At 39.2% G+C, this 26,885-nt stretch overlaps 5 protein-coding genes across 10 annotated transcripts in view; 1 reads left to right on the top strand and 4 right to left on the bottom strand.

The window, feature by feature from the left end:
- The window catches only part of LOC137983773 (uncharacterized oxidoreductase SERP2049-like), an 18,699-nt gene extending 6,426 nt beyond the window's left edge, over positions 1-12,273 (bottom strand). The window contains exons 1-2 of one of the 2 annotated variants that reach the window (XM_068830952.1): positions 12,149-12,273; positions 1,655-2,455 (exon numbers count right to left, since the gene is read on the bottom strand). In XM_068830952.1, the coding sequence (XP_068687053.1) occupies positions 1,678-2,448 (771 nt within the window). In that variant the 5' untranslated portion in view covers positions 2,449-2,455; positions 12,149-12,273 and the 3' untranslated portion in view covers positions 1,655-1,677. Of the gene's footprint in view, positions 1-1,654; positions 2,456-4,847; positions 4,955-12,148 lie in introns of those variants that run through there. The other variant, XM_068830953.1, reaches the window with a different exon arrangement.
- On the bottom strand, positions 6,053-6,379 carry LOC137981913 (uncharacterized). The gene has a single exon (XM_068828944.1). The coding sequence runs from the start codon at positions 6,377-6,379 to the stop codon at positions 6,053-6,055; it is 327 nt and encodes a 108-aa protein (XP_068685045.1).
- LOC137983772 (proline and serine-rich protein 3-like) lies at positions 6,872-26,885 on the top strand. Of its 5 annotated transcripts, XM_068830949.1 has the most exons (10): positions 6,872-6,994; positions 8,196-8,493; positions 15,834-15,918; positions 17,439-17,731; positions 19,710-19,950; positions 20,890-20,990; positions 21,595-22,843; positions 23,504-23,612; positions 24,049-24,160; positions 26,739-26,885. In XM_068830949.1, exons 4-10 carry the CDS (start codon positions 17,520-17,522, stop codon positions 26,779-26,781), a joined length of 2,067 nt encoding a protein of 688 aa, XP_068687050.1. In that variant the 5' UTR covers positions 6,872-6,994; positions 8,196-8,493; positions 15,834-15,918; positions 17,439-17,519; the 3' UTR covers positions 26,782-26,885. The 5 variants fall into 5 exon arrangements, with proteins under 5 accessions (XP_068687050.1, XP_068687052.1, XP_068687051.1 ...); XM_068830951.1 differs by lacking the exon at positions 8,196-8,493 and having other exon boundaries at positions 6,976-6,994; XM_068830950.1 differs by lacking the exons at positions 6,872-6,994; positions 8,196-8,493 and adding an exon at positions 15,272-15,316.
- Positions 12,422-14,508, bottom strand: LOC137983774 (protein Peter pan-like). The gene is made up of 2 exons (XM_068830954.1): positions 13,533-14,508; positions 12,422-13,163 (listed from the first exon to the last, which is right to left on the bottom strand). Exon 1 carries the CDS (start codon positions 14,174-14,176, stop codon positions 13,544-13,546), a length of 633 nt encoding a protein of 210 aa, XP_068687055.1. The 5' UTR covers positions 14,177-14,508; the 3' UTR covers positions 12,422-13,163; positions 13,533-13,543.
- On the bottom strand, positions 18,107-19,641 carry LOC137983462 (uncharacterized). Its single transcript, XM_068830639.1, has 2 exons — positions 19,638-19,641; positions 18,107-19,233 (listed from the first exon to the last, which is right to left on the bottom strand). The coding sequence occupies exons 1-2, from the start codon at positions 19,639-19,641 to the stop codon at positions 18,107-18,109; spliced, it is 1,131 nt and encodes a 376-aa protein (XP_068686740.1).

The following is a 26,885-nucleotide window of genomic DNA, read 5'->3' as shown; positions in this document are numbered from 1 at the left end:
TGGAGTATGGAGGACGATAAATAATGACAATTCTCGCCTTAAGCGAATCTGTGCTGATTTTAAACTCAGAATATTCAAACGAGTTTATTTTGCGTGATTCAATCTTCCTAACATCAATTGATTTTTTGATCAGCAATGCAGTCCCACCGCCATTACGGCCAGATAAGCGATTTTGTTGAAAAAGTTTGTAAGTTTCACTTGGAAAAAACTCCAAACTTGCAGCCGTATCATTGTCGCGCAACCACGTTTCAGTCATCGCAAATACATCAATATCAGTTTTCAGGATGTAATCAAGCAGCACAGAAGATTTCCCTTGAGACTTAACAGATTGAAGGTTGGCAGAACATAACAATAAAGAAGAATTCGCCTTGTGTTTTGGAGACAATGGCGTACGCTCCACAACACTGATATTCAACCTTGAATTTAGAATATTCAAATTCTTGTCCAAATTGCGGCCCAAAAAATTATCGTTCGATGCAGTACATCTAGGTCTAAAGCAGGTTATAACGGTTGAAATATGCCTCTGAATTCCCTTTCCAGCACGAGAACCACGGCGAGTTGGTCGATATCTTGCAACTCCAAGCTTGACTAGGTGTGTCCACAAAGAAGGTTGTAATGGCCGAGTAGATGAAACGTTTGATATCACGTTCATCAAAGATAAACGCGAATACTGAAGCAGCATTATGAGACTTCCAATGCTTACAATGTATTTAGCAGTAAGCTTCGTGAAATTTAGGTTCTTAAAGCAGGAATAATCAAATATCCGGAGCAATAGGTAGTGCTGCCAAAGGCGCTCTACGCTTATACGCTCTACGCTAACGATCACATAAAAAATGATCACCTAAAAAATGTTTTATTCCGATAATTTGGGCCATCAGCATTGCAGCTCGGAATGGAGGAGTCATAGATCATCTTTGCAGCCTGTGAAGTATGATATAGGGAAGACATGCGAGAGCGCTCCATATAGAAGCAGTGTTTTGAATGATGTTTGTCATGAATACTGAGCCCGTGAAAGTACACATGTTTACCTTGTTCCTCTCGATTATGAAATCTCTGTTCCCCATATCATACGTCACAGCAAGCTGCTGATTTAGTTTTTGAGCCTGCACTGAAAAGGCCAAAAAGGAGGGAAAAGCCTAACTTCGAACATAAATTCCTCACAAAAAACAGGAAACGAGAAGAAATAACTCCACAAAGTTACTTTTACTTATGTTAGGCTTTCCAAAAAAAATGCTGGAAAAATTGCTGATTTTGGCCTTCAGTTCTCTTTTAAATAAAGTGATTAACCCTAATCTTCACCCAACAGTAAGACTTAAAGATTTTACTCTGTCTAATGCCAGATGATTTTACAAGACAATTGGCAGAGCTTTAGGTGAGAATGGGTTAACAAGATCTAGGTCCACTTGAAAACTATGTCTCCTTCAACCCTAAGAGTGGGACTTATAGATTTGATGCTGTCTAACGCCAGATGATTTTATTCATCAATTGGGGGCACATCAGGTGTGAATGGAACAAATGGATTAATTAACATTATTAATACTACAGCGACCCACCTGCCCGCCCACCCACTACACATCCACCCACCCACCCACTACCCACCTACTACAATTTAATAACTACTATAAAGTAATTAATAATTTACATCACCCCTTACCACAGTTTCAGAAGACTCAGTCATCATTCTTGTGTTTGCTCAATCTTCCATCTCTGCCAATGCTCTTTATTGTGTATATTCCAAACTTTAGAGAACTCCTCAGGTCCTGTGTCTACCAAAACAAATTTAATAAACTTGGCTGCAAATTCTGCACTGGAAATCATCCCTTCCCTTTCAGCTTGTTCAAAGTATGATACATGTGGCAAATTTTGTTCCTTAGCTAACTTAACATGTTCCCACAATCCTTCTGTGTCCACAACTCCTGGATGAATCTCAGCAATTTGAACTTGAGTTCCATCAAGTTCTACAACAAGTTGTTCATACAACCTTTGAAAGGCCATCTTTGTGATGCCATAAGTTATTGTTCCCAGCTGAGGTTTGCTGGCCACGCCTGTCCCAATATGGATAATTCTTCCTTGACATTTGTCAAGCCTTGGGAAAAACCCTTTGGCTAACATCAATGGTGCTGTAACATTGACAGCAAAGGCATCATCAAAATCACTCCGTTGGATATCACAGAGTCGGGATGGAATACCAACAGCAGCATTCTGCACCAAATATTTTACTGCATCACATTCAGGGATAAAATCCAATATTTTTGTTTGACCTTCACTGGTAGCAATGTCAACAGCTAGAGGATAAATTCTGTTAGGAGCATGTTCCTGTGTTTGTTGCAACGGTTGCAGTCTGCGTCCTATCGCAAGGACATGTAAACCATGACAAGCTAATTCTTTAGCTAAAGCAGCTCCAATTCCTGTTCCTGCACCGGTAATCACAGCCCAGTTTCTCATCATTGGTTGTCTAAATTGAAACCAGTTATTGAATGAGATTTTAACAAGTCAAGGCAAGTCATCAATTAAAAGTGCCCCTCAAGTTGTAGTTGTAGTTCCTTTTGTTTCAAATCACTGATTTCTGTAAAGTATGTACTGACTGAGACTACCTTTTTTTGTAACTAAAAAATACATAATTGCGTGCAACAACTGTTAGTTGTGTGAATAACAATTGCATCATTTCCAATATTCGTGTACTTTTAAATCTATATTAGCATATACATTTATATGGTTTTTTCAGTCATGTATCATATTTTTGTTCGTCCTTTTTGGATTTTTTTTTTATTTGGAATTATTTGATAATCCCATTACATTGTAAGCATTAATAATATTTCATGACTGAACTGTAATTATTGGGGAAGCTTACTCTATAAGCCTCATGGTTTCCATCAAGGCTTCCCTGCCACTTTTTGCCCTTTGATTTCCTTTTATAGTTGTTTTTTTTTTCTTTGCAAACTTGTGTGTAGTGTAGCAAAATAAAAATTGACATTGAAATTGACTTTAAAACGTGAGTGCTGCTTGGTCAAGAAAAACAACTAGTTGTTTCTCCCTCCCCAAAATAGATCTGTATATGTCAAGGACCCACCCTCAGTGCGGATTTGATTTGAACACATAGGCATGTGACCAGCTGCAACCAGGGTACTTTCTTAAGGGAGGAAGGGAAGTGGACCCTGGGAACCAGGTTGATACTGTATGACCTAATATGGAAACCGACTGTGTCAAGTGTTGCCAAGCTGGAAACTGCTTGGCTTCAATTTCCAAGTGCCCAAGCATTCAGAATTTTATGACAATTTAATAATTAAAAATAATTATTCCATTTGCGCTTGTTGGATATGAGACTGGTTATAGCTAATTTGACGCTACTGCCTTGTCATGTGGGATGCCATAGGTATACCACCTCTAAAAATGGGTTGTTCTTTTTTTTTTGTTGTTTTTCTTCATTGTGGTCTGAAATTGCAATTAGCCTGGTGCTTACGGTTCTCACCGAAGTTAAGTCCTGTTGGGAAGGAGACTGAGATGTACAGTGCACAGTGTTCAGTTTACCTCATATTCAATGGAATAATGACCATTCATCACTTTAGGAAACATACATTGCTTATGAAATTACTTTGGAGATTGGAATCACAAGACAAGCCGAGATGACATGAAGACCATGAAGTCAAAAACTTACACTCAAAGTAACCGGCCTTTGGATACATATCAAAGCTCAAAATCTTGCCAGTCAGGTGTTAAGCAAACACACTTTCAAAATTTGAAGAAAAAAAGGGAGTGGTTTTTTTCATCACAGGGGCACTTTAAAGGGGTGCCTGGAAAAGTTGGCATACGCTACAAGCCTAACAACACCGAACTGTCTGTTAACCATGGCACAGTTGTGCATATGCGTAATGCAATGACCACACTGGGTTTGGAGGTATGGTGTGTTCACCTTGCATTTAATGCTTTGTGACCATAATTGAAGCCATGTTTGCCCTCCAACAAATATGGCCAGAGTTTCACATGAAAAATCCTTTGAAAAAGATATAACTTTCCTACTGATCAATGGTTGTACAAGAACGATTCCACAAAGCAGCTGATGCCACTGATCTTCCCAAAATTATCTCCAACCAACCAAAAGAAAAAAAATTGAGTGTTGGAATGCATATGTAAATAGCCCACGCCCTACATGGCCAGGCTGCTGCCTAAGAAAACTTTTCTGGAGCCCTTCAGGCTTCCAACATTAAAAGTTAGTAGCCCAAGTCATTTTTTCAAGACCCCAGAATAAATTAATTAAAAGTGAGGATGAATCACCTTGTGATAAGCTAGGCGCCCGTTTGGGCTACTCGTTCAGAAATTTGGTCGCCCACGCTCGCAAGTTAGGTGCCCCAGGCATTAGGAAGGCATTAGGAAGCGGGCCGCACACCCCTACCCAATTTTTCTGGGAGTACCCCCCCGGGGTCTGCTTAGGAGGCTAGTACATTAAATTTGTTATTTTCCACGTATAACCAGAGTGACGACCAACGCATCCCACGTTAGCGCCTCCAGGCGTTTTGTTAGCGATTTACCAACTAATATCCAACGCGCGATCATGGGATAACTGTCAATTGTGCTTGGGATTGAGGCAAGGATAGAGGCACCGAGAAAACTACAATAGTTTCCTGTGATAAAAGTAATCCTCGAAAAGTCGTTTTTCCAAATTTGAAGACTTGAGAATGGAAAATGTCCACACTCAACTGGTACGCGACCAAAACAAAGTTAAGTACTTAGTTGATACGTACAAAATTGAGCTTCGCAGTTCAAAGTCGACAGGACCACATGCACAAAAACAATATCTGTAAAGATGAGAAATGGCGACATTAACGTAACGAGAATGAATAGAAAAGTACCTTGAGATTGAAGGACGGTGTTCTGTCGCTCTATCGAGTAAGTACACTCTCTACTGCTTGCAACGCTGCCGTGTCTGGCCGGTTTATCCAGCCCTTTTCGGATGTATCATTCCTAGTCCCCTCACAACACACAGTATCGCGTGACAAATAAGATAATAGCGTGACCAAAGAAGTGTTGCTGAATACAAAATCTTTGATTCGTTTCGATTATAAAAGTATAAAAAATCAAATAAATGAGATGTTTCACTGAAGAATTTCTGGGTAAAAATAATTCAAATAAATTTCTTTCATCTCATTCAACTTAGGAATAAGAATGCCTGGAGTGACGACTAAAACCCTATGTTTGGCACGTTTAGAAGCAGCAAGGATAACAAAAATATGTTTGAAGTAGCATTTTACCAGCTATTTGACAATTTTAATGCGAATCTCACAAAAACGAAGGATTTCTAACTTCTATTCCATGTATTCGTATTCCGGAATACGGTGAATCGAACGCACCCTTAATTAGTACATTTGATTTCCGCAAGATTGGAGTTAAATTTAATTTTGTCCCTTGCGATATATTGATCATATTTTAGAGTACGGAATTTAAATTCAAATTTGTACATTTGGTGTAATACAGCGAGATTGGATGCATTTTGACATTTTGGATGTTTTTTCAATTGCCATGCTTTTTATCCGTTACGTTATATTGATCGTTCTATTATTTGAGTTTGAAATTTTGAGCCAAAAATGACAATCTTAAAACATCATGATTCAAATCATTTATTCTACCATTGAATTATATGTACAACCAATTAATCTAAGGATTCACTGTACACAATTTTAATTGATTTCAGCCATGTACAATTCAAAATTCTAGCAATTATTCAGTCGTTATAAAAAAATTTCGCTTAAGAATGTAAACACTTTTCGCCACATTTCTAAATGCCAGTGTCCAAAACGTTCTTTAGTACGCGTCTTCTGTTTCGATGTAGCAAATGAAAGTCAGGATTTTTTTCTGTAAGAAACTCTATCCCTGCTTTGTAATCTTTTTTCAACGTTCGATAACTGTAAAACAGCCAAAGACGGTCATGAGTTTGTTGCTGTTTGTACATCTCTCATCAAAGATTGCCGGTATAAACAGATCCTGACTGCATCATCGGGTCGATTTATTTAAATCCATGTCAGGTCTAATTTCATTTTCACAATGGCATCCATTGCAGTCAAGGATTATGCTTTGCTGGCGTTTCGTGTTCTTGAGACACTTGTTCCTCTGAGATCTTCTCCATTTCCTCATTTTGTCGGTTTACACTAACAGCACCGTGCGTGTTTAAACTGCTCTCTTGTTGTGCGACGTTCTCTGCCTTCCATTCATATTTAGGTTTTTTCCCTTTCAAATCTAAAGGCTCTCCTTTTTCGAAATCAAAATCGTATTTTTCGTTCATTTCCTTAAGATCATTCTTGAGTTCTTTGCTTAAATCTGCCTGTAGTTGTTCGTGATCTGTAGGTCCAAAAAGGCATCTTTTCGCCTTACTCGCTCCTGGTTCCATCTTAAATTACTTAAAAACTTCAGCGTTTACCCATAGACGAATTATTTCCTTGTCGAATAAATTGTGTCCTGCCTAAGTAGACAGCTTTTCACCCTGGAAGTGACTCATGAATATACTTATCAGTTTTTAAAGCGCGCGAAATCGAAAGCCCATGCGCAACTACGTCACTACGTCATAAGCAGGTACATATCAGGAAATATTGGACCGTCTCGTAAAGACAAGTTTGATCTAGTTGACCTTTACGTAAAAGGGAAGCCTCAATATAAACGATTTGACATTCTCAAAATCAAATTGAATGGACTGAAAACAGTCATTATATACAGGAACGTATATGGCTTATGTAGCAGTCCAGATATTACGTAACGTGACATTTGTAGCTCTTACAAAATTTATTCTCGCTCTTTAACCTCGAAAATTCCTTAAAAAAAAAACAACAACAGACAATTAACAATAAGAGAATGCGTTCTATTATTGAGATTCGATGGTGCAAGGTGCTTCTCCCGAGAAAATTAATTTCAGTTTCAAGATCCTAATTAACAATGGTAACCAATTTTTGAAGAAATGTTGCTCTTAATGCAGGTACTGTTGGAGAAAAGACTGTGGAAGAACAGAATGGTGAGACCTATTTATAACTTGTTTTTCGCTTAGAAAACAGCATTCCCTCATAAAAACTACTTGAACGAACATTCTTATTTAGTTATTTTCCGCTTGAATAACGGAATGTTAACTTTGCGTTTTTGTCATCAATATATCAATCATGAATGTTTTACTATTCGACTGATTTCAGAAAAAAAATACCTTGAAAAAACAGAAAACTAACCTCCCGTTTAGACTCTCGATACAAGAGGGTTAGAAATATGATCGAACATTTTCGGCTTTTCAATCTGTGTAGGACAGGCCCAAACCTGATTAATTATAAATATAAGAGTAAATATGCGAAATATTTTCCTCGAACCGCAGTCAAAGTGAAGAACAAGTTCAGACATGTTCTTTTGATTGCAATATTTTTAAACTTTTTAGAAAATTTATGCAATATCTAATACGGGCAAGATTAAACTTGTCTTGGTATTGCTCGGCCTCGCAGTCGTGATCAACCTACGGGAGACTGGGACTTATGCTTTTAAAATATGGCGGAAAGAATGTCCGCCAGTTGCTTTGTTTTTGCGCTCGGTTCCAGATGGATTGAAATGTTCAAAGTTATTTCTCACACCGGTACTTCGAGGGATATCGATCGCAAAACCAACAATTATTACTTGGAATACATGAAAGGTATCCGATTTGTAATCCCGGTTGTCTTTTTTTCGGTGCAACGAAATGCACAAAGAATTTCATGTATTCCGAGAAATTAGGACGTGGGGATTTCATTGGTTAAGCTATGTGTGATAATCCCTAGGGAGAGCTTGTAATAAAATAACATCCTCCAGATGCAAAACAAACGAACTTGTGAACTAAAGGATAAACATAACGTACACGAAAACGAAGGAAAGGATCCTAGTAAGAAGTTTTTACATCTCATTGATCTGAAACGTTAAATTGTTGCAAAATCCACGTTATCTCTGTCTTTGTTAATATTGGTATTGTAGCCATGCATGTCAAAATAAATTGAGTTATTGGGTATCAGAACTTTCGTCCAGTCAGTAATGTGCCATATATTTCTAAGTTGACTGAGAGAGCTGTTACTGATCAGATAACTGAGCACATGTCAAAGAATAATTTACATTCACCGTTACAATCGGCGTATAAAACATGCCATAGTACAGAGACGGCCTTGCTAAAAGTAATGAATGACATTCTTTTGGCAATGAACGATCAACAGGTTTCACGACTCGTACTGTTGGATTTGAGCGCGGCATTTGAGACTGTTAAACATGACAAACTCATTAGCTGCCTAGGAGAAAACCTGGGAATCCCCAACGATGCCATCAAGTGGTTTGTATCCTATTAAGAAAATCGTTCTCATCCTGTATCAGTAAATGGTGAAGTCTCTCGTTCATTCCAGATCAAGCAATGTGTGCTGCAAGGATCATGCCTGGGAGCTCTCCCCTTTACTGCTTGCACTAGTAAGCTCTTTGAGATTGTCCAGCACCATCTTCTGCAAGTGCACTTCTATGCAGGTGACACGCAATTGTATTTTTCTTTTCGCCTAAGTGAGTCTTCTGATGCTCAGCATCAGTTATTGCTGTCAATGTAATGTCAAATTGTATCAGGGACTTAAGGCATTGGATGATATCGAACAACTTGATGATTAATGAGTCTAAGACGGAATTATTACTTATTGGTACTAAGCAGCAGTTGGCTAAAGTACAAATTGATAGCATCTGTCTGTAATCTTGGTGTATTTTTTGATAGTCATATGTCTATGGCTAGTTATATCAATAAGACATGTGCTTCTGCTTTTTATTATCTATACAATATAATATTTAGATGTATTTGTAAATACCTTTCTGTTAAAGTCACAGAATCTTTAGTTCATGCTTTAGTAACAAGTTGCATTAATCATTGTAATAGTCTGTTATTTGGTTTGCCAGATTGTCAGTTGAATAAGTTGCAAAGAGTACTTAATGCAGCAGCAAGGTTGATTTCTATGGCACCTAAAGTGTGCCATATTACACCTATTTTAGTGGAATTACATTGGTGGCCTGTTAGATGGCATATTGATAAAGATACTATTAATCACATTTAAGGCTATAAATGGCTTAGCTCCACTGTATCTGTCTGATCTAGTAAGTATTAAGTCTTCTACATATTCATTAAGATCGAATGATAGTAAAATTCTTAGTGTACCACCAGTTAAGGGAAAGAAAACATTAGGTGATAGGTCTTTTATGCTGGCTGCACCTAAATTATGGAATGACTTACCCAGAGACTTGTGTTTAGTTGACAGTATAAGTAGTTTTAAGAAACAACTTAAGACACATCTGTTCAAATTAGCCTATAGTCTCTACAAGGCTGCTGCATAAGAAAATTTTAAAGGGGCCCTCAGAGCTAAATGCTGAGAACTTAGGAGCCCAACATATGAAGTGAAAGGTGTTGTGAAAAATTAAGGCGCCCAGAGATATTCTTTGGGAGCCCCAGGCTACCGGGCTCCTGTTAGGCAACAGCCTTGGTCTCTAGCTTCATTATGTATGATTTTGATTATTATTTTAAATTTTATATATAGAGATTATTATATATATTTTAATTGATTTATAGGAATTTATTATTTATTATATTAGTTTCTTGATTTAGTTTGATTTATTTTAAGCTGCACATAAAGCATGTATGATAATTTGTATTGATATATGCGCTATAGAAACCAATAAATTATTATTATTCTTATTATTATTATTATTATTATTATTATTATTATTATTATTATTATTATTATTAATTACTCTGTGACTTTGTTCAGTGCAGCAAAATGGACAGTAGAATTACGGGGTTTTCTTTGCCTAAAAGCAACTCACAACTCAAAACTATACTTTTTCCAACAACAACAAGGATTCAAACAGCTTCAATTCTTACAGAGTTCGATGAAAATCCGGATTTATAACATGTGGTGGGGCAACCAAAGTGATCAGAGCTGTGTTGGGGTTTCAGTGTGAAAATACAAACAGATACCAACACTCTTTATCCTTATAACTCGTTTTTCATTATTTTATTTTACCCACAGTCTACATTTTACCCCTGGTCTGCAGTCTGCACTCTGCATTTTACCCTCAGTCTGCAGTCTGCGTTTTACACTGACCGGAAAAACAATTAGCTTTTGGGAGTAACTGCAGAATACCCGGCCACTATTGTGTTCTTGTAGCAGCATGGTTTGAAGAATGAGGCATTCTTCTATTGCACCTGATATCACGGCAGCCATGTCAGTGGAAAGAACAATAGCAAAAAAGTCTTTTGGGAGTTTGACTCTATTAAGTTTATTACGCAAAATTGGAGCTACATTTTTCTATTATTTTGGCACGAACATGGCCGTCTTATCATGTGAGTGTTATCAAAGAATATAACAATAGGCGCAATTCATATGCAAATAAGTGGCTGGGTATTCTGCAGTTTAGCTAATTTGTGATATTTGATAGTTTTGATCCTGTCTCGTCCACGGAAATCAGCCGTAGATCTAAGACACACATATTACAGATGACTGCTGAAAGCAATAGTAGGTGGTTTTCATGTTACATCATCACCACTGTGTTGGTGGACGAAAACAAAAGGCCTCTCATTAGTTCCTTAAATTCTTTGTCTACTAGCAATAATGCACATTAATTACATCATTCTTATCTGTGTCTCCAAGGATTGTTTGCAAATCATCTATTAATAATGATTTACTATTAAAATCATAATCATGCAGACTCCTTTTTGTGCCTTTTGTTTTGTCTTTCAATGCCAGCAATCACTGCAGCACTTGGAGATCGTTGATGGGACACATTATGCTGTGGTCAGCTGATTTTTTTTCCTCAAAACCTCTTTTTACACTTTCTTCTTTTGTGTGTACTCATGAAACTAATAACAAGGGAAATGTCCATAATAATTATAAACTAATCAAAGTTCAAAATCTTGCCAGTCAGGTTTTAGGCAAACACACGGTAAAGGGGTGCCTGGAAGAGTTGGCATGCTCTATAACCCTAACAACACCGAGCTGTCTATGGCTGCCATTGAACCAGCTGAAACGGTTGTGCGCATGTGTAATGTGATGACCACACTGGGTTTGGAGTTATGGTGTGTTCACTTTGCTTTTAGTGCTTTGTGATGGTAATTGAAGCTGTGTTTGCCCTGCAACGAATATGGCCTTAAAACCGTGGAAATGTCCATTGATAAAATTGCATTTGACATGAAAAATTCTTTGAAAAAATATAACTTTCCTACTGATCAATGATTGTACAAGGACGATTCCACAAAGCTGCTAATGCCACTGATCTTCCGAAAATCATCTCCAACCAACCAATGAAAAAAATTGAGTGTTGGAATGCATATATGAAGAGCCCAGGCCTTACATGGTCACAAATAGTGTTGCTAAAGTGTCGTACCAAGTGTAAACCTCTCAGTTTTGGCTCATCACAAGGAAAGATTACATGACGAGGCACAAGCAGGTCTGCTTACGAAGCGGAAAAAAGAGTCAACATTAAATTTGTGATTTTCATCGTATAACCAGAGTGACGTCCAACGCATCCCATGCTAGCGCCTCCAGGCGTCTTGTTGGCTACTTACCATCTCACATCCAACGCACGATCATAGGATAATTAACAACTATTCACCGAAGTGGAGGTGGCTATTGGTGGATATTTACCGAGCTGCAAAGTGGCGAGGTAAATATCCAACGCTAGCCACCGACACTGAGGTGAATAGTTGTTTTAGTATATACTAAAACAGTGAGATAATATAGCACAAAAAGATTACAACATTTTCGGGCCCAAACTCCGCGCGTATTGCTCGGAGGTGAATAGCATAGGATATCCGGAGTTTGAGTAGCCAATCAGCGCGCGCGTTCAACGCTATCCACTGTTTTAGTATATACTAATAATTGTTAATTGTGCTTGGGATAGAGGCACCGTGAAAACTAGTTTCCTGTGATTAAAGTAACCCTCAAAAAGCATCTTTTTCCAAATCTGAAGACTTCAGGATGGAAAATGTCCACTCTCAGTACACGACCAAAACAAAGTTAACTACTCAGTTGATACGTACAAAATTGAGCTTAGCAGTCCAAAGTTGACAGGACCACATGCACAAAAAGAATATCTGTAAAGATGAGAAATGGCGACATTAACGTAACGAGAATGAATAGAAAAGTACCTTGAGATTGAAGGACGGTGTTTTGTAACCCTATCGAGCTCGAGTCGCACACTCTCGACTACTTGCAACGTTGCCGCGTCTGGCCGGTTTGTCCAGCCCTTTTCGGATGTATCATTCCTAGGCCCTCACAACACACAGTATCGCGTGACAAATAAGATAATAGCGTGACCAAAGAAGTGTTGCTGAATAATGTAATCCTTGATTCGTTTCGATTATAAAAACGTAAAACATAAAATAGATAAGATGTTTCACTAAAGAATTTCTGAGTAGAAATAGATGAAAGAAATTTATTTCATGTCATTCAACTTGATTAATACATTTTATATCCGCACGATTGGAGTTAAATGTAATTTGGCTGTTTTATTTTTGTCCCTTGCGATATATTGATCATATTTTAGATTATGGAATTTAAATCCAAATTTGTACATTTGGTGTAATACAGCGAGATTGGATGCATATTAACATTTTGGATGTTTTTCAATTGCTATGCTTTTTATCCGTTACGTTATATTGATCGTTCTATTATTTGAGTTTGAAATCATAAGCCAAAAAAGACAGTCTTAAAAACATCATGATTCAAATCATTTATTCTACTATTGAACTCTATGTCCAACCAATTAATCTAAGGATTCACTGTACACAATGTTAATTCATTTCAGCCATATACAATTCAAAATTCTAGCAATTATTCAGTCGTTATAAACAATTTCGCTTAAGAATGTAAACACTTTTCGCCGGCATATTTCTAAATGTCCGTGTCAAAAACGTTCTTTAGTATGCGTCTTCTGTTTCGATGTTGAAAATGAAAGTCAGGATTTTTTTTCTCGCAGAAAAACGATCCCTGCGTTGCAATCTTTTTTCAACGTTCGATAAACAGCCAAAGAAGGTCATGATTTTGCTGTTTGTACATCTCTCATCAAAGATTGCCGGTATAAACAGATCCTGACTGCATCATCGGTCGATTTATTTTAATCCATGATTGAACAATCAGGTCTAATTTCATTTTTACAATGGCCGTTTTTATACTAGAGACGCATAATCCGTCCAGACGAATCATGCGTCTCTTATGTTATCCGTCTGGTGTAAAGACGGGACGAACTATATGAGATGCATAATTCGTCTTGGACGAACTTGGGCAAAGATTTTTTCTGCGTCTGTTAAATTCGTCCAGTATAAAGACGGGCACTAGACGCATAATGCGTCTGAACGAACTTTCCAGTTTAGTGCGTCTTCGAAGACGCACTAAAATAGATTCTTCGTCCAGACGCATAATGCTTCTTGTGGCCGTCTTTATACTAGATGAATTTAACAGACGCAGAAAAAATGTTTGCCCAAGTTCGTCCCAGACGAATTATGCGTCTCTAGTATAAAAACGGCCAATGGCATCCATTGCAGTCAAGGACTATGCTTTGCTGGCGTTTCGTGTTCTTGAGACACTTGTTCCTCTGAGATCTTCTCCATTTCCTCATTTTGTCGGCTTACACTAACAGCACCGTGCGTGTTTAAACTGCTCTCTTGTTGTGCGGCGTTCTCTGCCTTCCATTCATATTTAGGTTTTTTCCCCTTCAAATCTAAAGGCTCTCCTTTTTCGAAATCAAAATCGTATTTTTCGTTACCTTCCATAAGATCATTCTTGAGTTCTTTACTTAAATCCGCCTGTAGTTGTTCGTGATCTGGAGGTCCAAAAAGACATCTTTTCGCCTTACTTGCCTCTGGTTCTGAGCTATGCTTTGCTGGCGTTTCGTGTTCTTGTTCCTCTGAAATTTCCATTTCCTCATTTTGTCTGTTTCCACCAACAGCAGCTTGCGTGTTCAACGTGCTCTCTTGTTGCGCGGCGTTCTCTGCCTTCCATTCATTAGGTTTTTTTCCTTTCATATCTAAAGCCTCTTCTTTTTCCAAATCAAACTTGTGTTTTTTGTTCATTTCCTTACGATCCTTCTTGAGTTCTTTGTTTAATTCTGCCTGCAGCTGTTCCTGATTTGGAGGTCCAAAAAGGCATCTTTTCGCCTTCTTCGCTTCTGGTTCCATCTTAAATTTCTTTAAAACTTCAGCGTTTGCCCATAGACGAAATATTTCCTTGTCGAATCAATTGTGTTCTGTCTAAGTAGACAGCTGTTCACCCTGGAAGTGACTCATATGAATTTACTTACCGGGGTTTTAAAGCGCGCGAAATCGAAAGCCGATGCGCAACGTCACTACGTCATAAGCAGGTATAGATCAGGAAATATTGGACCCGGCTTGTATCGACAATTTTGATCTTGTTGACCTTTACGTAACAGAGGAAGCCTCAATATATACGATTTTACGTTCTCAAAATCCAATTAAATGGACTGAATACAGTCAGTATACATAGGAACGTATATGGCTCATGCAAGAGTCCAGATATTACGTAACGCGACATTTGTAGCTCTTCTTGCTCTTTAACCTCGAAAATTCATTAAAAAAGAACAACAGACAATTAACAATAAGAGAATGCTTTCGATTATTCAGACTCGATGGTGCGAGGTCGTTTTTCCGAGAAAATTAATTTCAGTTTCAAAATCCCAATTAATTATGGTAACCAATTTTTGAAGAAATGTTTCTCTTTTATACAGCACTGTTTGGACTGGAAGAACAGAATCATGAGCTCTATTTATAACTTGTTTTTCGCTTAGAAAACAGCATTCCCTTACTTGAAAGAACATTCTCATTTAGTTATTTTCCGCTTGAATAGCCGAATGTTAACTTTACGTTTTGTCATCAATAATGTCAATCATGAATGTTTTACTATTGGACTGATTTCATGAAAAAATTACCTTGCAAAAATAGAAAATCAAACTGATCGAAAATATGATCGTACATTTTCTGTGTAGCACAGGCCCAAACCTGATAAACTGTAAATGTAAGAGTAAATATGCGAAATATTTTCCTCGAACCGCATTCATTCAAAGTGAAAAACAAGTTCAGACATGCTCTTTTAATTGCCCTATTTTTAAACTTTTTAGAAAATTTATGGCATATCTTAATAATGTTTCTGTTAACTTCGAATTGTTTCTTTCACATTGTTAAAAGTGGGGTGCTTGTAAACTAGCTTGATAGCTAAGTGTACTTCCACTATAAACAAAGCATTTACATTTACTCTATCTAACAGGGGCAACTGCAGGGGCAAGCAAGGTTAAACTTGTCTTGGTATGGCTCAGAAATTTATTTTATCAAACGAGTTGATAAAGGTCAAATAGCCACCGTGAAAGATTTGGAAAGCTGACGTTTCGAGCGTTAGCCCTTCGTCGCTCGAAACGTCAGCTTTCCAAATCTTTCACGGTGGTTATTCGACCTTTATCAACTCGTTTGATAAAATAAATTTCTGTTTCAATCTCCCACCGACGCAGCACGACAGTTTCTTTAGAAACTAAAATTTTGGTATGGCTCAGCCTCGCTGTCGCGATCAGCCTACGGGAGACTGGAACTTATGTTTTTAAAATATGGCGGAAAGAATGTCCGCCAGTGACTGTCCCAGTGACTTTTTTCATATTAAGAGTTTTCTGAGAAACTGAATTAGTGCACTGAATTGTGTAACTATTTTTGCAGTTGACATGAGAAAGTCGTGAGTACTTCTGTTACATATAAAGGGTAAACATCAAGTTAAAAGTTATCTGTTGTTTTCTTCAATTCGTTTAGCTTTATTTCTTTTATTTGTGTACTTCAGGGGTGACCCATTCGAAGTCGATCCGTTACCGAGGACATTTTACTATCCTTCGCAGGAGAAGGTGTTGCCTGAAGAGCAAAGAAAGGTCTTTTTAAACTTTATTTATTAACTACACTCGAGTCTTTCTCTTTGCATCGCTTATGTTTGGAATTGGATTAACATGTTGAAACGGCCAAGTTATAGAACATAGGCCCATTTATTCCCGTATCATTAAATAAATTTTATTCCACCTAATTTGCATGTGCTGTCATAGCATGCGCGCATGGCCCTCAATTGTAAACAGAAAAACAATTAAGGATGGTGCCTGCTAATTCAAAGGTATTTTTGCCCTGGTTTATGATTTTGCAGGAAATCGTAACAAGTGTTATTGAAATCCAAAAGGAAAATTTGGGGTAACCATGCATTTCTGAAAGATAATTGATGAATAATATTTGTAAAAAGGTTTAAAATGCAAAGCAATGTATGGCTTTCTTTCTCAAATTGAAACTTAATTATCTCAAACATGCATGGTTATCTCCAATTTTCTTTTTGAATACCAAGTGTACTTACTAATGCACCTATCAATGTTAAGCCCCAGGGAGGGGGGGTCGGGCATTGGGTGGGGATTTTGACATTTTCATTTAAAATAATTCAAATTCCCCACCCCCGGGACAAAATAATTTGTCAAAATGTCCACCTGGCGGCAAGTGAAGGTGGTAAAATGTCCTTTACACAATCAAAATCACTAGCCTTTGGACATCACATATGATCAAAATCGCTACCCTGGGAACAGATCTCACAATCAAACTCCCGTGGTTAGCCTGACCTCCCCTCCCTGGGGTTTAACATGGATAGGTGCATAGGATCTGCCTTCTCCGGATAGTTTTAGACCGTGCAAAAATATCACTGTATTGGTAAGCGTCACTGATAGGAAACCCGAGTATCTTGAGTAAGCTGTGGGATTTGTGATATTTGATAGTTTGATCGTGTCTCGTCTGAGAGAATCAGCCATAGATCTAAGACATATTTTGCAGATGACTGCTGAAAGCAATAATAGGTGGTTTTCATATTACATCATTTCATCAAAACAAAAGACCTCTCATTAGTTCCTAAATTGTTTGTCTACCAACAATTATGTACATTAATTATATCATTGTTATCTGTGTCTCTAGAGATTGGTTGCAAACCATTTATTAATAATGATGTACTATAAAATCATAATCATCCAGACTACTTTTTGTGCCTTTTGTTTTGTCTTTCACTGCCAGCAATCACTGCAGTGGAGAGTGTTGATGGGACACATTATGCTGTGATCAGCCGATTTTTTTTCCTCAAAACCTCTTTTTACAGTTTCTTTTTTTTATGTGTTTACTTATTAAACTAATTACAAGGTAAATATTCCATAATACATGTACTTATTAACTAAAGGTAAAAATTTACCGGCTGATTTTGATCACCTTGTTGGTATTTGTTTTTGACAGCCTACTTCCTGTTGCATCAAATTTTTATGATCTGTTAACTGTCACCCAAAGTATGATTGATGGGTGGAGAAACCAAAACTGTTTATATAAATTCTACTTAGTGTTCATGAAAAGTGCAATAATTCCGGTAATGTGCCTTCGGCAGATCTGTCTGAGTCCTAATCACAGAAAAGAAGAAACCCCAATAAGTCCTGCTGATGAAAAATTCCTGAAACAAACTGATCACATGAAAATACATGAAATACCCACAAGGGAAAATGGAACAATAGATGCAGACCAGTCTTCCTCATCGAAGTTTGATGAGTCATGGCCCAGTACAGAGAGGGTAATGGTGTCTACACCTGAAGCAGATGCAGAAAGTCCGATCACATCAAAAACTCACTCAAGTGAAGGAACAGAAATTCCATTCCGACCACTTCCTCACTCCACCTTAGCCAGGTAAAAATTTTAATAATTGCAATGCGATGGTAATAATTATAGTAATCAAGCTCTTTGCTCTACTGATAGAGAGCAGTTTTCAAATGATTATGCGATTGCAATTGCATGCTCAGTGGTTGGTTTACAGATCTTGTGCCAGTTTATCAACCGACGAAAAGGAAAACCAAAACCAATTGTTTCTTGCACATGCTACTTTTCCTGCGCTTTGAGCAAGTTGCATGGAATTGCTATGAATTTTGATTTGGTTCATTGCGCTTTTTGCACCTGCTGTGATTGCTTACTACTAATAATAATAATAATAATAAATTGAAATTTATACCGCGCAGTTTCTATAAAAATGCGTTTGTCTAGTAGTAGTACTACCACTACTATCCATTAACGTCTTGTTCCACTTGTGGGCGGGCATGGCGGCACATGGTTTCGCACACCATTCCTCCATGCATCCCTGTCGGCAGCCAGTTCAGGTGCAAGACCTGATAATTTAAGGTCTTCTTTGATCACCTCTGCCCAAGTTTTCCGGGGTCTACCTCTGCGTCTACGACCCACAACTTCATGGAACCTGATTGAGGAGATTGAGCTATTTGCCCTCTCGACATGCCCAAACCACCGAAGCCGCGATTGGTGAAGAGCTGCTTCTAGACTGACAATCCCCAGCTTACTGCATAAGGCCCTCAGACTGGTATTGTTGTCAGGATTGATGCCACACATCCACTTCAGCATTGCTCTCTCGTTCCTCTCCAATCTCGCCAGGTCCGCATTCCTAGGGGCCCAACACTCACTCGCATAGAGCATGGCACCCTTGACACAGCATCCATAGATTGTACCCCTTGTACAAAATGACAAACTCTTGCATGACAGTATGGGTAGCAGTTCTCTGAATTTACCCCAAGCAGCTCTTATCCTGGCTATGATGGCAGTTTCACAACCACCACCAGCACAGATTGTGTCCCCAAGATAAAGAAAGGAGTCCACAACTTCAAGGGGTTGCTTGTCCAATGTGACACTATTGCAAGGCCTGCCATCGACTGGACGCGCTGTACCTCTGCATCTGCTACATCTAAATGTAGGGACTGAAGTTAGTCTGTCGGGAATCTGGCTACATTTCTTGTGCACCCAATGAGAACAACCATTACAAAAGATGGAGTTACTTCCGACTCCCTTCCTGTATATAGCACAAGGGAATTTCTCTGAGTCACATAGGGAGTACAAGTTGGGACCAGACATCAGGATCTTCGTCTTGCTCATGTTGACACGAAGTCCCTTGGATTCCAGACCGAGCTTCCAGGTGCACAACCTCGCCAGGAGATTATCAAGGGAGTCAGAGGATATGACCAGATCATCAGCATACAGGAGCTCCCAGGGACAGCCAATGCGAAGATCACATGAAAGGGCTTCCATCACTATTATGAAGAGGAAGGGGCTCAGGACAGAACCCTGGTGGACACCTACTTGCACTTTGAAACTGTCACTGAGGGAATTATTGACACGCACTCTACTTGATGCTTGAATTAATTAATCTGGTACTGGTATTTGTTTTATGTCACTGAATTGAAAACTGCTATATTGGGACGCATGTCAATCATGAGAATTGTTGAGTTTTGATAAGAGTACTCTAAGAAATTTAACCTCTTAGAGTAAAGTGGAGAACCAACTTTTGATACCCTTTTCCAAACCTAACTATAAATCCTACCCTTCAGACTTGTACATGCCTATTTAGGTTATAAAAATGGGAATACTGGCTTCAACACTCTATTTGTATTTAATAATTTGCTTAAATCTTTTCCTCCTGAGAGTGAAAGCTACACTTTAGATTTTACTCTGTCAAATGTCAGACAATTTTACTCGTCAATGGGGTGTGCCTCAGGGGTGAATGGGTTAACCTTATCAGTTGATTACATTATATCACTCATCCTTCTTTGTGCCTGTGTAATAAAGAACCACTGCCAGGTATGAAAATGTAATTTTTTTCTTATCTTAGGTACATTCATCGTTTCCGCCATGCCCCACCATCCAGTCGTCAAGAAAGAGATCACAGCTATTTTGACAGTGGCAAAGTGGGTGAATTCTGGTGGTTATCACCCTCCCCTCCCAGTAGCTCTACACCTAAAGACTCAACCCCTCCTGATCAGCTCCTGGGACCCTCCCCTCGTCCAAGTCTCTCTCCAAAACTGAAGAAAAATGCAACAAGAAGGAGCCCATCTCCATCTTCTCCAGTTTTGGTTAGCATAGTAGCAATAATAAAATTATTAGTATAAGTTACACTAAAACAGTGGATAGCGTTAAAGGCATGCTCTGATTGGCTACTCAAGTCATACTCTGAATATCCCTTGCCATTCCACTTATGTCCAGGTTTGACCCTAATTAGATGCACGCCCAATTTTGACATCCAACACAAAGTGTCCCTTTAAGTCTACGCATTTGCTACCTATTTTCAACAATAAGGTAAGGGTAAAGGTTAGCGTTATTTTTAGCTTTGGGTAAATGCAGCAGTTAATCTTCACCTAAAGAGTAGCATTTGGGGGACACTTTGTGACATAAATTGTCTGTATTCTGAGACACAAGTGATGTTGAAGTTGGCTAGAAGAGCAAGGGGACACTTCGTGACGCTTATTGAAATCCGTGTGCATCTAATTAGGGTCAAACCTGGACATATCTCTGCTATTCACATACGAGCAACTCGCTTGGGGTTTCTGCCTGAAAATATAGTAATCGTTGCTGGACTTAATGAATGAAAATCATAGTTTTGTGCTATTTTATCTCGCTTTGTTTGTGCTGGTGGTGAATATTTACCAAACTTCTTTTTCAGTGAATAGCTGTTAATTAGTTATACAACTTTCTTAAGGGAGGGTTTCTGATCCAGAGGATAGAGTTTTCCTAAAAAAATCTTGCTTAAATTAACTAATTAACTAGAATTAAAAGAGAGTGGTTGTAAATCAACATTCCCTATATCATGTCAACTTGAAGTCAAATATTTTTAAATTATTGATTAGGTGGTACATCCCTCTGGACATCAAATTTTGTTTTTTAAAAATTGGTCTCAAAATATTGCTTGTTGTTATACCTTTTAGTTGTTGTGAATTTTTGCTTGGTATTGTTTCTTGAAAACTCTGTCTTTAAGTTGCATAAATTGTATTAATTTTTTGAGTCCCACATTTCAGAAAACAAGGAAGGTTTTGTCACCTTCCAAATCATCTGTGGAGGGTTTGGATGCAAAAACAGTAGATCTTCAGCAACGAGCCCGGAAATTGCTTGAGAAAAGGTATCAAGCTTTGCGGTGATGGAATCACTCTGGAATCGCTCAACGTGTGGAGGAACATAAAAGTAATCGGCAACCTTGTGAGAGGACAACATGGAAACGAGCCATGTGAAATCGCAAAGAACTTTAGGGGCCTGAGGAAGGGCTTGAACAAGTTCGATTGTTTGATTTTTGAAATGTTAAATTTATTCGGAACCTTAAGCCAAAATTAAACAAACAGAGTGATTCCATCTACGCAAAGCTGTTTGCTTAACACTTCTAATAGTTTTCATTCTCTTCACCTCTTATTTACATTTCATTTTCGCATTCTGTTATTTTTATTGTTCGTATGTAAATACTTAGCTTTTTACCTTTCATTGTTTCAGAAATTGTATACATGCGGAATTTTTTTGTCCCTGAACTTGAACTTGAAAATGGCCGTGGAGCGGTCAAAATGTCGTTCTTATTATTTATCGCTCGTTTTTATAACAAAATACTACACTTTATCATCAGTATTGATTACAGGGCTCACAGTTTACAATGCCATGGAACTTGCTAAAGAAAGCTGAGTGTATCTCTATCTTTTTCATCAGAAGGATTGATAAATATGCTTTTGCCTTTTTTAAAGTGAGAGCACATTGGAGAGTTCATCAAGTGAGGCTCATAGACCCAAAAAAGCAATGCAATATGAACATCCAAGGGAAAGAACGAGAGGAGTATCTTCTGCACACAAGTCATCAGGACGCATCCAGGAACTTCAGCAGCCACGGCATCAACTGCGCCCAGCACCACCTCCTGAGGAGGACATTTTGTATCAGTGGAGGTTGGCAAGAAAGATGGAGAAAGCATATGAGCAAGTTGCAAAATGGGGACCCAGTAGGAGTAGCCTACCATCAGTGCAAGTGCAGGCTCTTTCAAGTGCATCCACAGTCTTGCCAAGAACAAAAACTCCACTCCCTGTACCTCTAGGGGACATGTCATACCAGGCAACAGGATTGCGTGGACCAACACTCAGTGAACCAGTGCGATCTTTAAGTTTGACCACTGAGACTCAAACAACTTTTGCCGTATCCACAGCTGTTTTGTCTGACAGACTGGCAGTTCCCTCAAGAGTGATTCCTTCACATTTTGACATCACTTCACAAGCCACACCTTCACTTAGCCAATCTCAGGCAGCAGTGGAGCAGTCAGGACATACCTATTCCATTATACCCAGCGCAGGAGAACCAATTGCACGCCCAGTAGGCCCACAGTCATCCTATAAACCTTTTCTTATAGAGCAGGCTAAGTTTGAATCAGGGCAAGTGCCATCTCACATGCATCTTTCTTGTGATATTTTACCATGTCCCCATCAAAAAGCCCTGATTGAAAATGAAATGACTGATAAAGTCCCTTTGAGCATTCCAGTGGTTGATATAATGCTGGGAGAAGCACATAAGGAAGAACGAGAAAGTGAAAGAAATAGAAAGCCATATGGACCATTGACAAGACAATTATCTGATGAAAGGGGAGATTATTTGGAGAGAGCACCACCTCAAGATGAAGCAAACTACAAAACACCTTTAAGTGTTCCAGTAGTTGATTCGGCGATGGCAAAAGTGCAAGAAGGAGAACCCTCTACTGAAAGGAGTGCCAAGCCAAGTGGATCAGTATCTAGAGAATTATTTGACAAGAGGCTTACATCACACAGACAGCAAAGTGAATCTGATGAACCCACTAGTAATAAAAGACTGCACCATTTGCAAGAGGGATGTGATGTTTTACCAGCAACTGAAAAACCTAAAGTAAGGAGAGACAGGAAACCAAAACCAAGAGAAATACATAAAGTTTCAGAGGCCTCCGATCCTAATGACCTACTGAGTGGTGTTATTGGGGAGGTATGTAACTTAAAACAAATGAATGGCTACCACACTTCATGTCCTTCTATGGTTGAGTTTTTGGAAGCAGGGATGGTGATAGCTTTGGCTTCAGTTTGATTTGAGTGACCTAAGCAGCCAGCACCCTTAATTAAGTTGAGTACAGCCAACAGATTGCCATTTCATTTCTCATGGTTTGTCACAAACCCTCCCTGCTTTATCAGCTCAGTGCTCAGTTTCTGCAAGAATATTTGAATGTAGGAAATGCTGCTTTGTGGTTGTCAGGGTAGTGATACTGAAGCTCTAAATTTTGCTATCAACTGAGTAGGAAAGGAAAGGAACTTTATTAAAGCGTCTAGTCGTTTTATTGTTGGAGCACTAATTGGGGACACTGTAAAATTTAATTAACAATTAATGCAAATCAAGTCAAATGTTGGGTTAGGGTTAGGTTTAATAAATGCTATATTTGACCAACGTAAAGTGCATAGCATTACATTTGAGTATTGGTTGATTCTGGACAATGATGCTGGGTGGGGCCACTTTACTCTTATGAAATCAGGTGATAAGACCAATGTTCTGTGCTTCAAACTAATGCAGAATCACAGTTTCCTTGAAAGTATCCCCCTTAGCTGCAAATTCTGTTTACAATGATGTAATTATATCTGGTTGTGTATGGAACAGGTTGTCTCGGAGCGATTGTTCTCCACGCCTCGTTCTTCAACTTCCAGTTTGGCTGAGAGTCAGGAAAGTGTTCTTGTGAGAAAGCCAAAACCGCAAGACCATGGTCATGGTATGGACTGACTTCCTTGTTTCCTCTAATACTGCTGTGCATTCCAAGGGAAGGAGCAAGCGATAAATAGAATAATTATAATTATTGTTGTTGTTGTTGTTGTTCACTCTGTCCCCTGGAAAAAGGCTGTGTCCTTTTTTTCATCAAACGTGGCTTGCCATTATTGTGGAAAAGAATTCAACTGAAATTGGAGCTCAGTGAAAGGAATCAGATCAGTTCTATCTAAGTCAAGTCCGTTGCACAAGAATAATGTTAGCCATACTTGTAGGAGGGGTCTCCTAATGGGCTTCCCAGGAAGTAATAGGAATGTAAAGAAACTACATAAATAATGTCTGCAAAACGGCACTTCAAAATATAACTTTGCACAGTGGTGAAAATTTCTCCAATAATCATTATTAACTTTGTAAAACATCTTCATCTTCTGTTCATTCTTCAGCTTTAGAACAAGAAAATACTGCTCCTGATGTCATCTCTGATAGTGAATTCTCAGATGATGAAATACTAAAGATGCTACGCCAGCGTGCATGCAGATATAGAGAGCAACTGAGGTTGGTTAAGTTAATAAAATTAATATGTGGTCAGTAAGAAGGGAAACTTTTAATCCTTGTGGTGGTGGGGGGGGGGGGGGGATGTTGCATATGAAGGGGTGGGGAAGCTCCTTGTACATTTTGAATTAAACCCCTGTATAAAAGGAGACCAATCTGGGCATGGCCCAGGCTTGTTTTGACCCCTAAAAGAGACCATATTTGAAACATAAAATATATATTTTTATATTTTTTTATGTGCAACCCTAATTGAGACCTTCATGGCTACATATGATGGCATTTGTGCAGAAGACCTTAAGTGAGACCAAAATTTGAAATTTACTCCCCTAAGTGAGACGATGAGTATCCTTGTCCCTTTCATATACCTGTCCACCCCCAACCCTCCGGCTCTAAATAAACAAACTAAGATACAATAATAATACATTAACAACTGCATTGCGAAATGTAGATTGGGTACCTGGGATATGTCCAGGGGCTTCAACTAGAGGCCAGCCAGTCAGCTCCTTGACCAATTAACACTCCCATGGCCAGCAATCCCCGCAACTCAGCCATAAGCCCCCATGCCAAGCTGAAGGGCCTCTGGACTAAGCAAAGCTGCTGGAGGTGAAGGGGCTCATGGCTGGGGGAACCAGAGCCCCAAGACCACCAAACCTGAGGCACCCACACTCCTACACCTGCCGCTGCTCCACTAAGCAGCAAACATACCTATAAAGCTACACGACCAGACGCACTAGCAAGGGATGCCGCTGTGTCCTGATAGATCTTCATCACTGGACCACCGCCCAAGCATCTTGATTAAGTGGTCAGGGAAACCTTCCTGAGCTGCTGAAGTTGCTGCCCCAATTTGGAAGCTGTGCCCCGAGAAGGTACCTGGGATGCCAGCAAACGACAGCCTGGATTGAACGAAAGATGACAGGGCCTGACAAGTCAAGGAAGAGCCATCCTAGTGTTGAAAAAGTGGGCCATAACTGGAACCAAGAAGAGTAAGCAATGAGCAGAGGCCTGAGATTGGACACATGGAGGATGCATTACGGCCCAAATAACTAAAACACCCTTTGCGAAATCAATCTTTGAACACTTTATACGCACACGAATACAAGAAGGGTTGTGCGGGCTCCTGCGGTGAGATGAACTTCTGCGTCAAAGAGGATAATTCACTGTAAACTCTCCTGCTCGGAGAAAACCAAAAAATCCAAGACAACAGGCTGCCCAAAACATGATGTGCTCTTTGTTTGCAAGATCCAGGGTCTGGAGGATAACTTGATCTTCATGAGGCCCCCGGTTATAGGCTGGCGGCGGATCTGACGAAAGCCCTGATGGCGCTTGATGCCCTTTAACACTTGTTGGATTTGGAGATAACCCGTTAGGGGATCTGCAAGGCCATTATCAACATGGAGAGATCGAACTGTCGATAAATATACCTTAATAGAAGTGTGGTGAAGGCGATCTGCCAAATGACCAGAAAAACGTGTCAGAGTATGTTCTGAAACCGGAAGGGCCCCGGCTGAGCTTTCTCCACCAAACTCGTCGACGTTGCGCGCGAGCCTAAACTCTTCTTGTGGAAGACGCCAACCCTTGCGTAAGTTAATACTGGCACTTGTCTGGCAGATTACCTGGAGCTCCTCGAGGAGAGAGCCAGGTATTGGGGTAGCCTGTGCTGATGCTTGAGGAGCTAGATGGCGGAATTTCTGAAATTGGAAACGAGTTAAAGTATCAACCACAGAGTTCCTAGCACACGCCACTGAGGAAGCAGTAAAATAAAAGCAGTGCAGAGCTTCAATTAGAGAAAATCGACGAATCAAAAAGGCCAGACGTGATATTTGATACCAGTCCTGAAGGTATAGGAGAATATCCTGGACCAATAAGGAAATCTCGCCCAGAGACAGATACCAAACGTGAAGAGGATAACAAAGAAGTGCTAGAAGCCGACGCAACTGGCGAGTTCCCAATGTGTGATAAATAAAGGTGGGAAACTGCAAACCGAGTTAGGCAATATAGAAAAAGCTGAAACGAATGAAGGGACGACAATAGGGAAGATATCGTTGACGTCACCTATTGTCATTAATGTACCAACCAGAGCCTAATTGTCTGTCGAAACAAAGGGTCTTTTGTTAAGAATCCCAACTGGCCGGAGGCAAACTAGTTAGCAATTTACAAGTGGAACAAATTCAACCCGTGGTCGGAACGTGTCTTGAACCCAACCACTGGGCCATACTGCCTCCTACAGATAATGTTCATAGTCAATTTCGCATCCGTTAGGGCCGATTTACACGATACGATTTTGTCGCATGCGACAAGCTCACGACAGGCCTACGAAATGACTTACGATTGTCGCAGCGTTTTAAAACATGTTTTAAAATGCTACGACATTTTCTCTGACGTACACAACAATCGTAAATCATGTCGTGGGCCTGTCGTAAGCCGTTGTTGCATGCGACAAAGTCGTACCGTGTAAATCGGCCCTTAGAATGGCAACCCAAGCATAGTTTTCTATGGTAGTGTGGTTTTTTTTAGTTCAGAGTTGTGGTTTCAAATTGAAATTCAGCATTGATCTTTTGAATCTTTTTTTTTTCTTTTTCAGGCAAATAGACAGTTTATTGAATCAACAAAGTGCAAACCATTGATATAGAATCAAAACAAACTTACATAAACAGAATCATTGATATTTTCTTTATCTATTTATAAAGGTTGGTAGGATTTCAAAATAAAGCTTTATCTTATTCGCGTG

The sequence above is a fragment of the Montipora foliosa genome, chromosome 13, assembly GCF_036669935.1.
Source record: "Montipora foliosa isolate CH-2021 chromosome 13, ASM3666993v2, whole genome shotgun sequence".
Classification (NCBI taxonomy): Eukaryota; Metazoa; Cnidaria; class Anthozoa; order Scleractinia; family Acroporidae; genus Montipora; species Montipora foliosa.
Note: the sequence above shows the minus strand (reverse complement) of the source record. Positions and strands in the feature narration are given on the sequence as shown.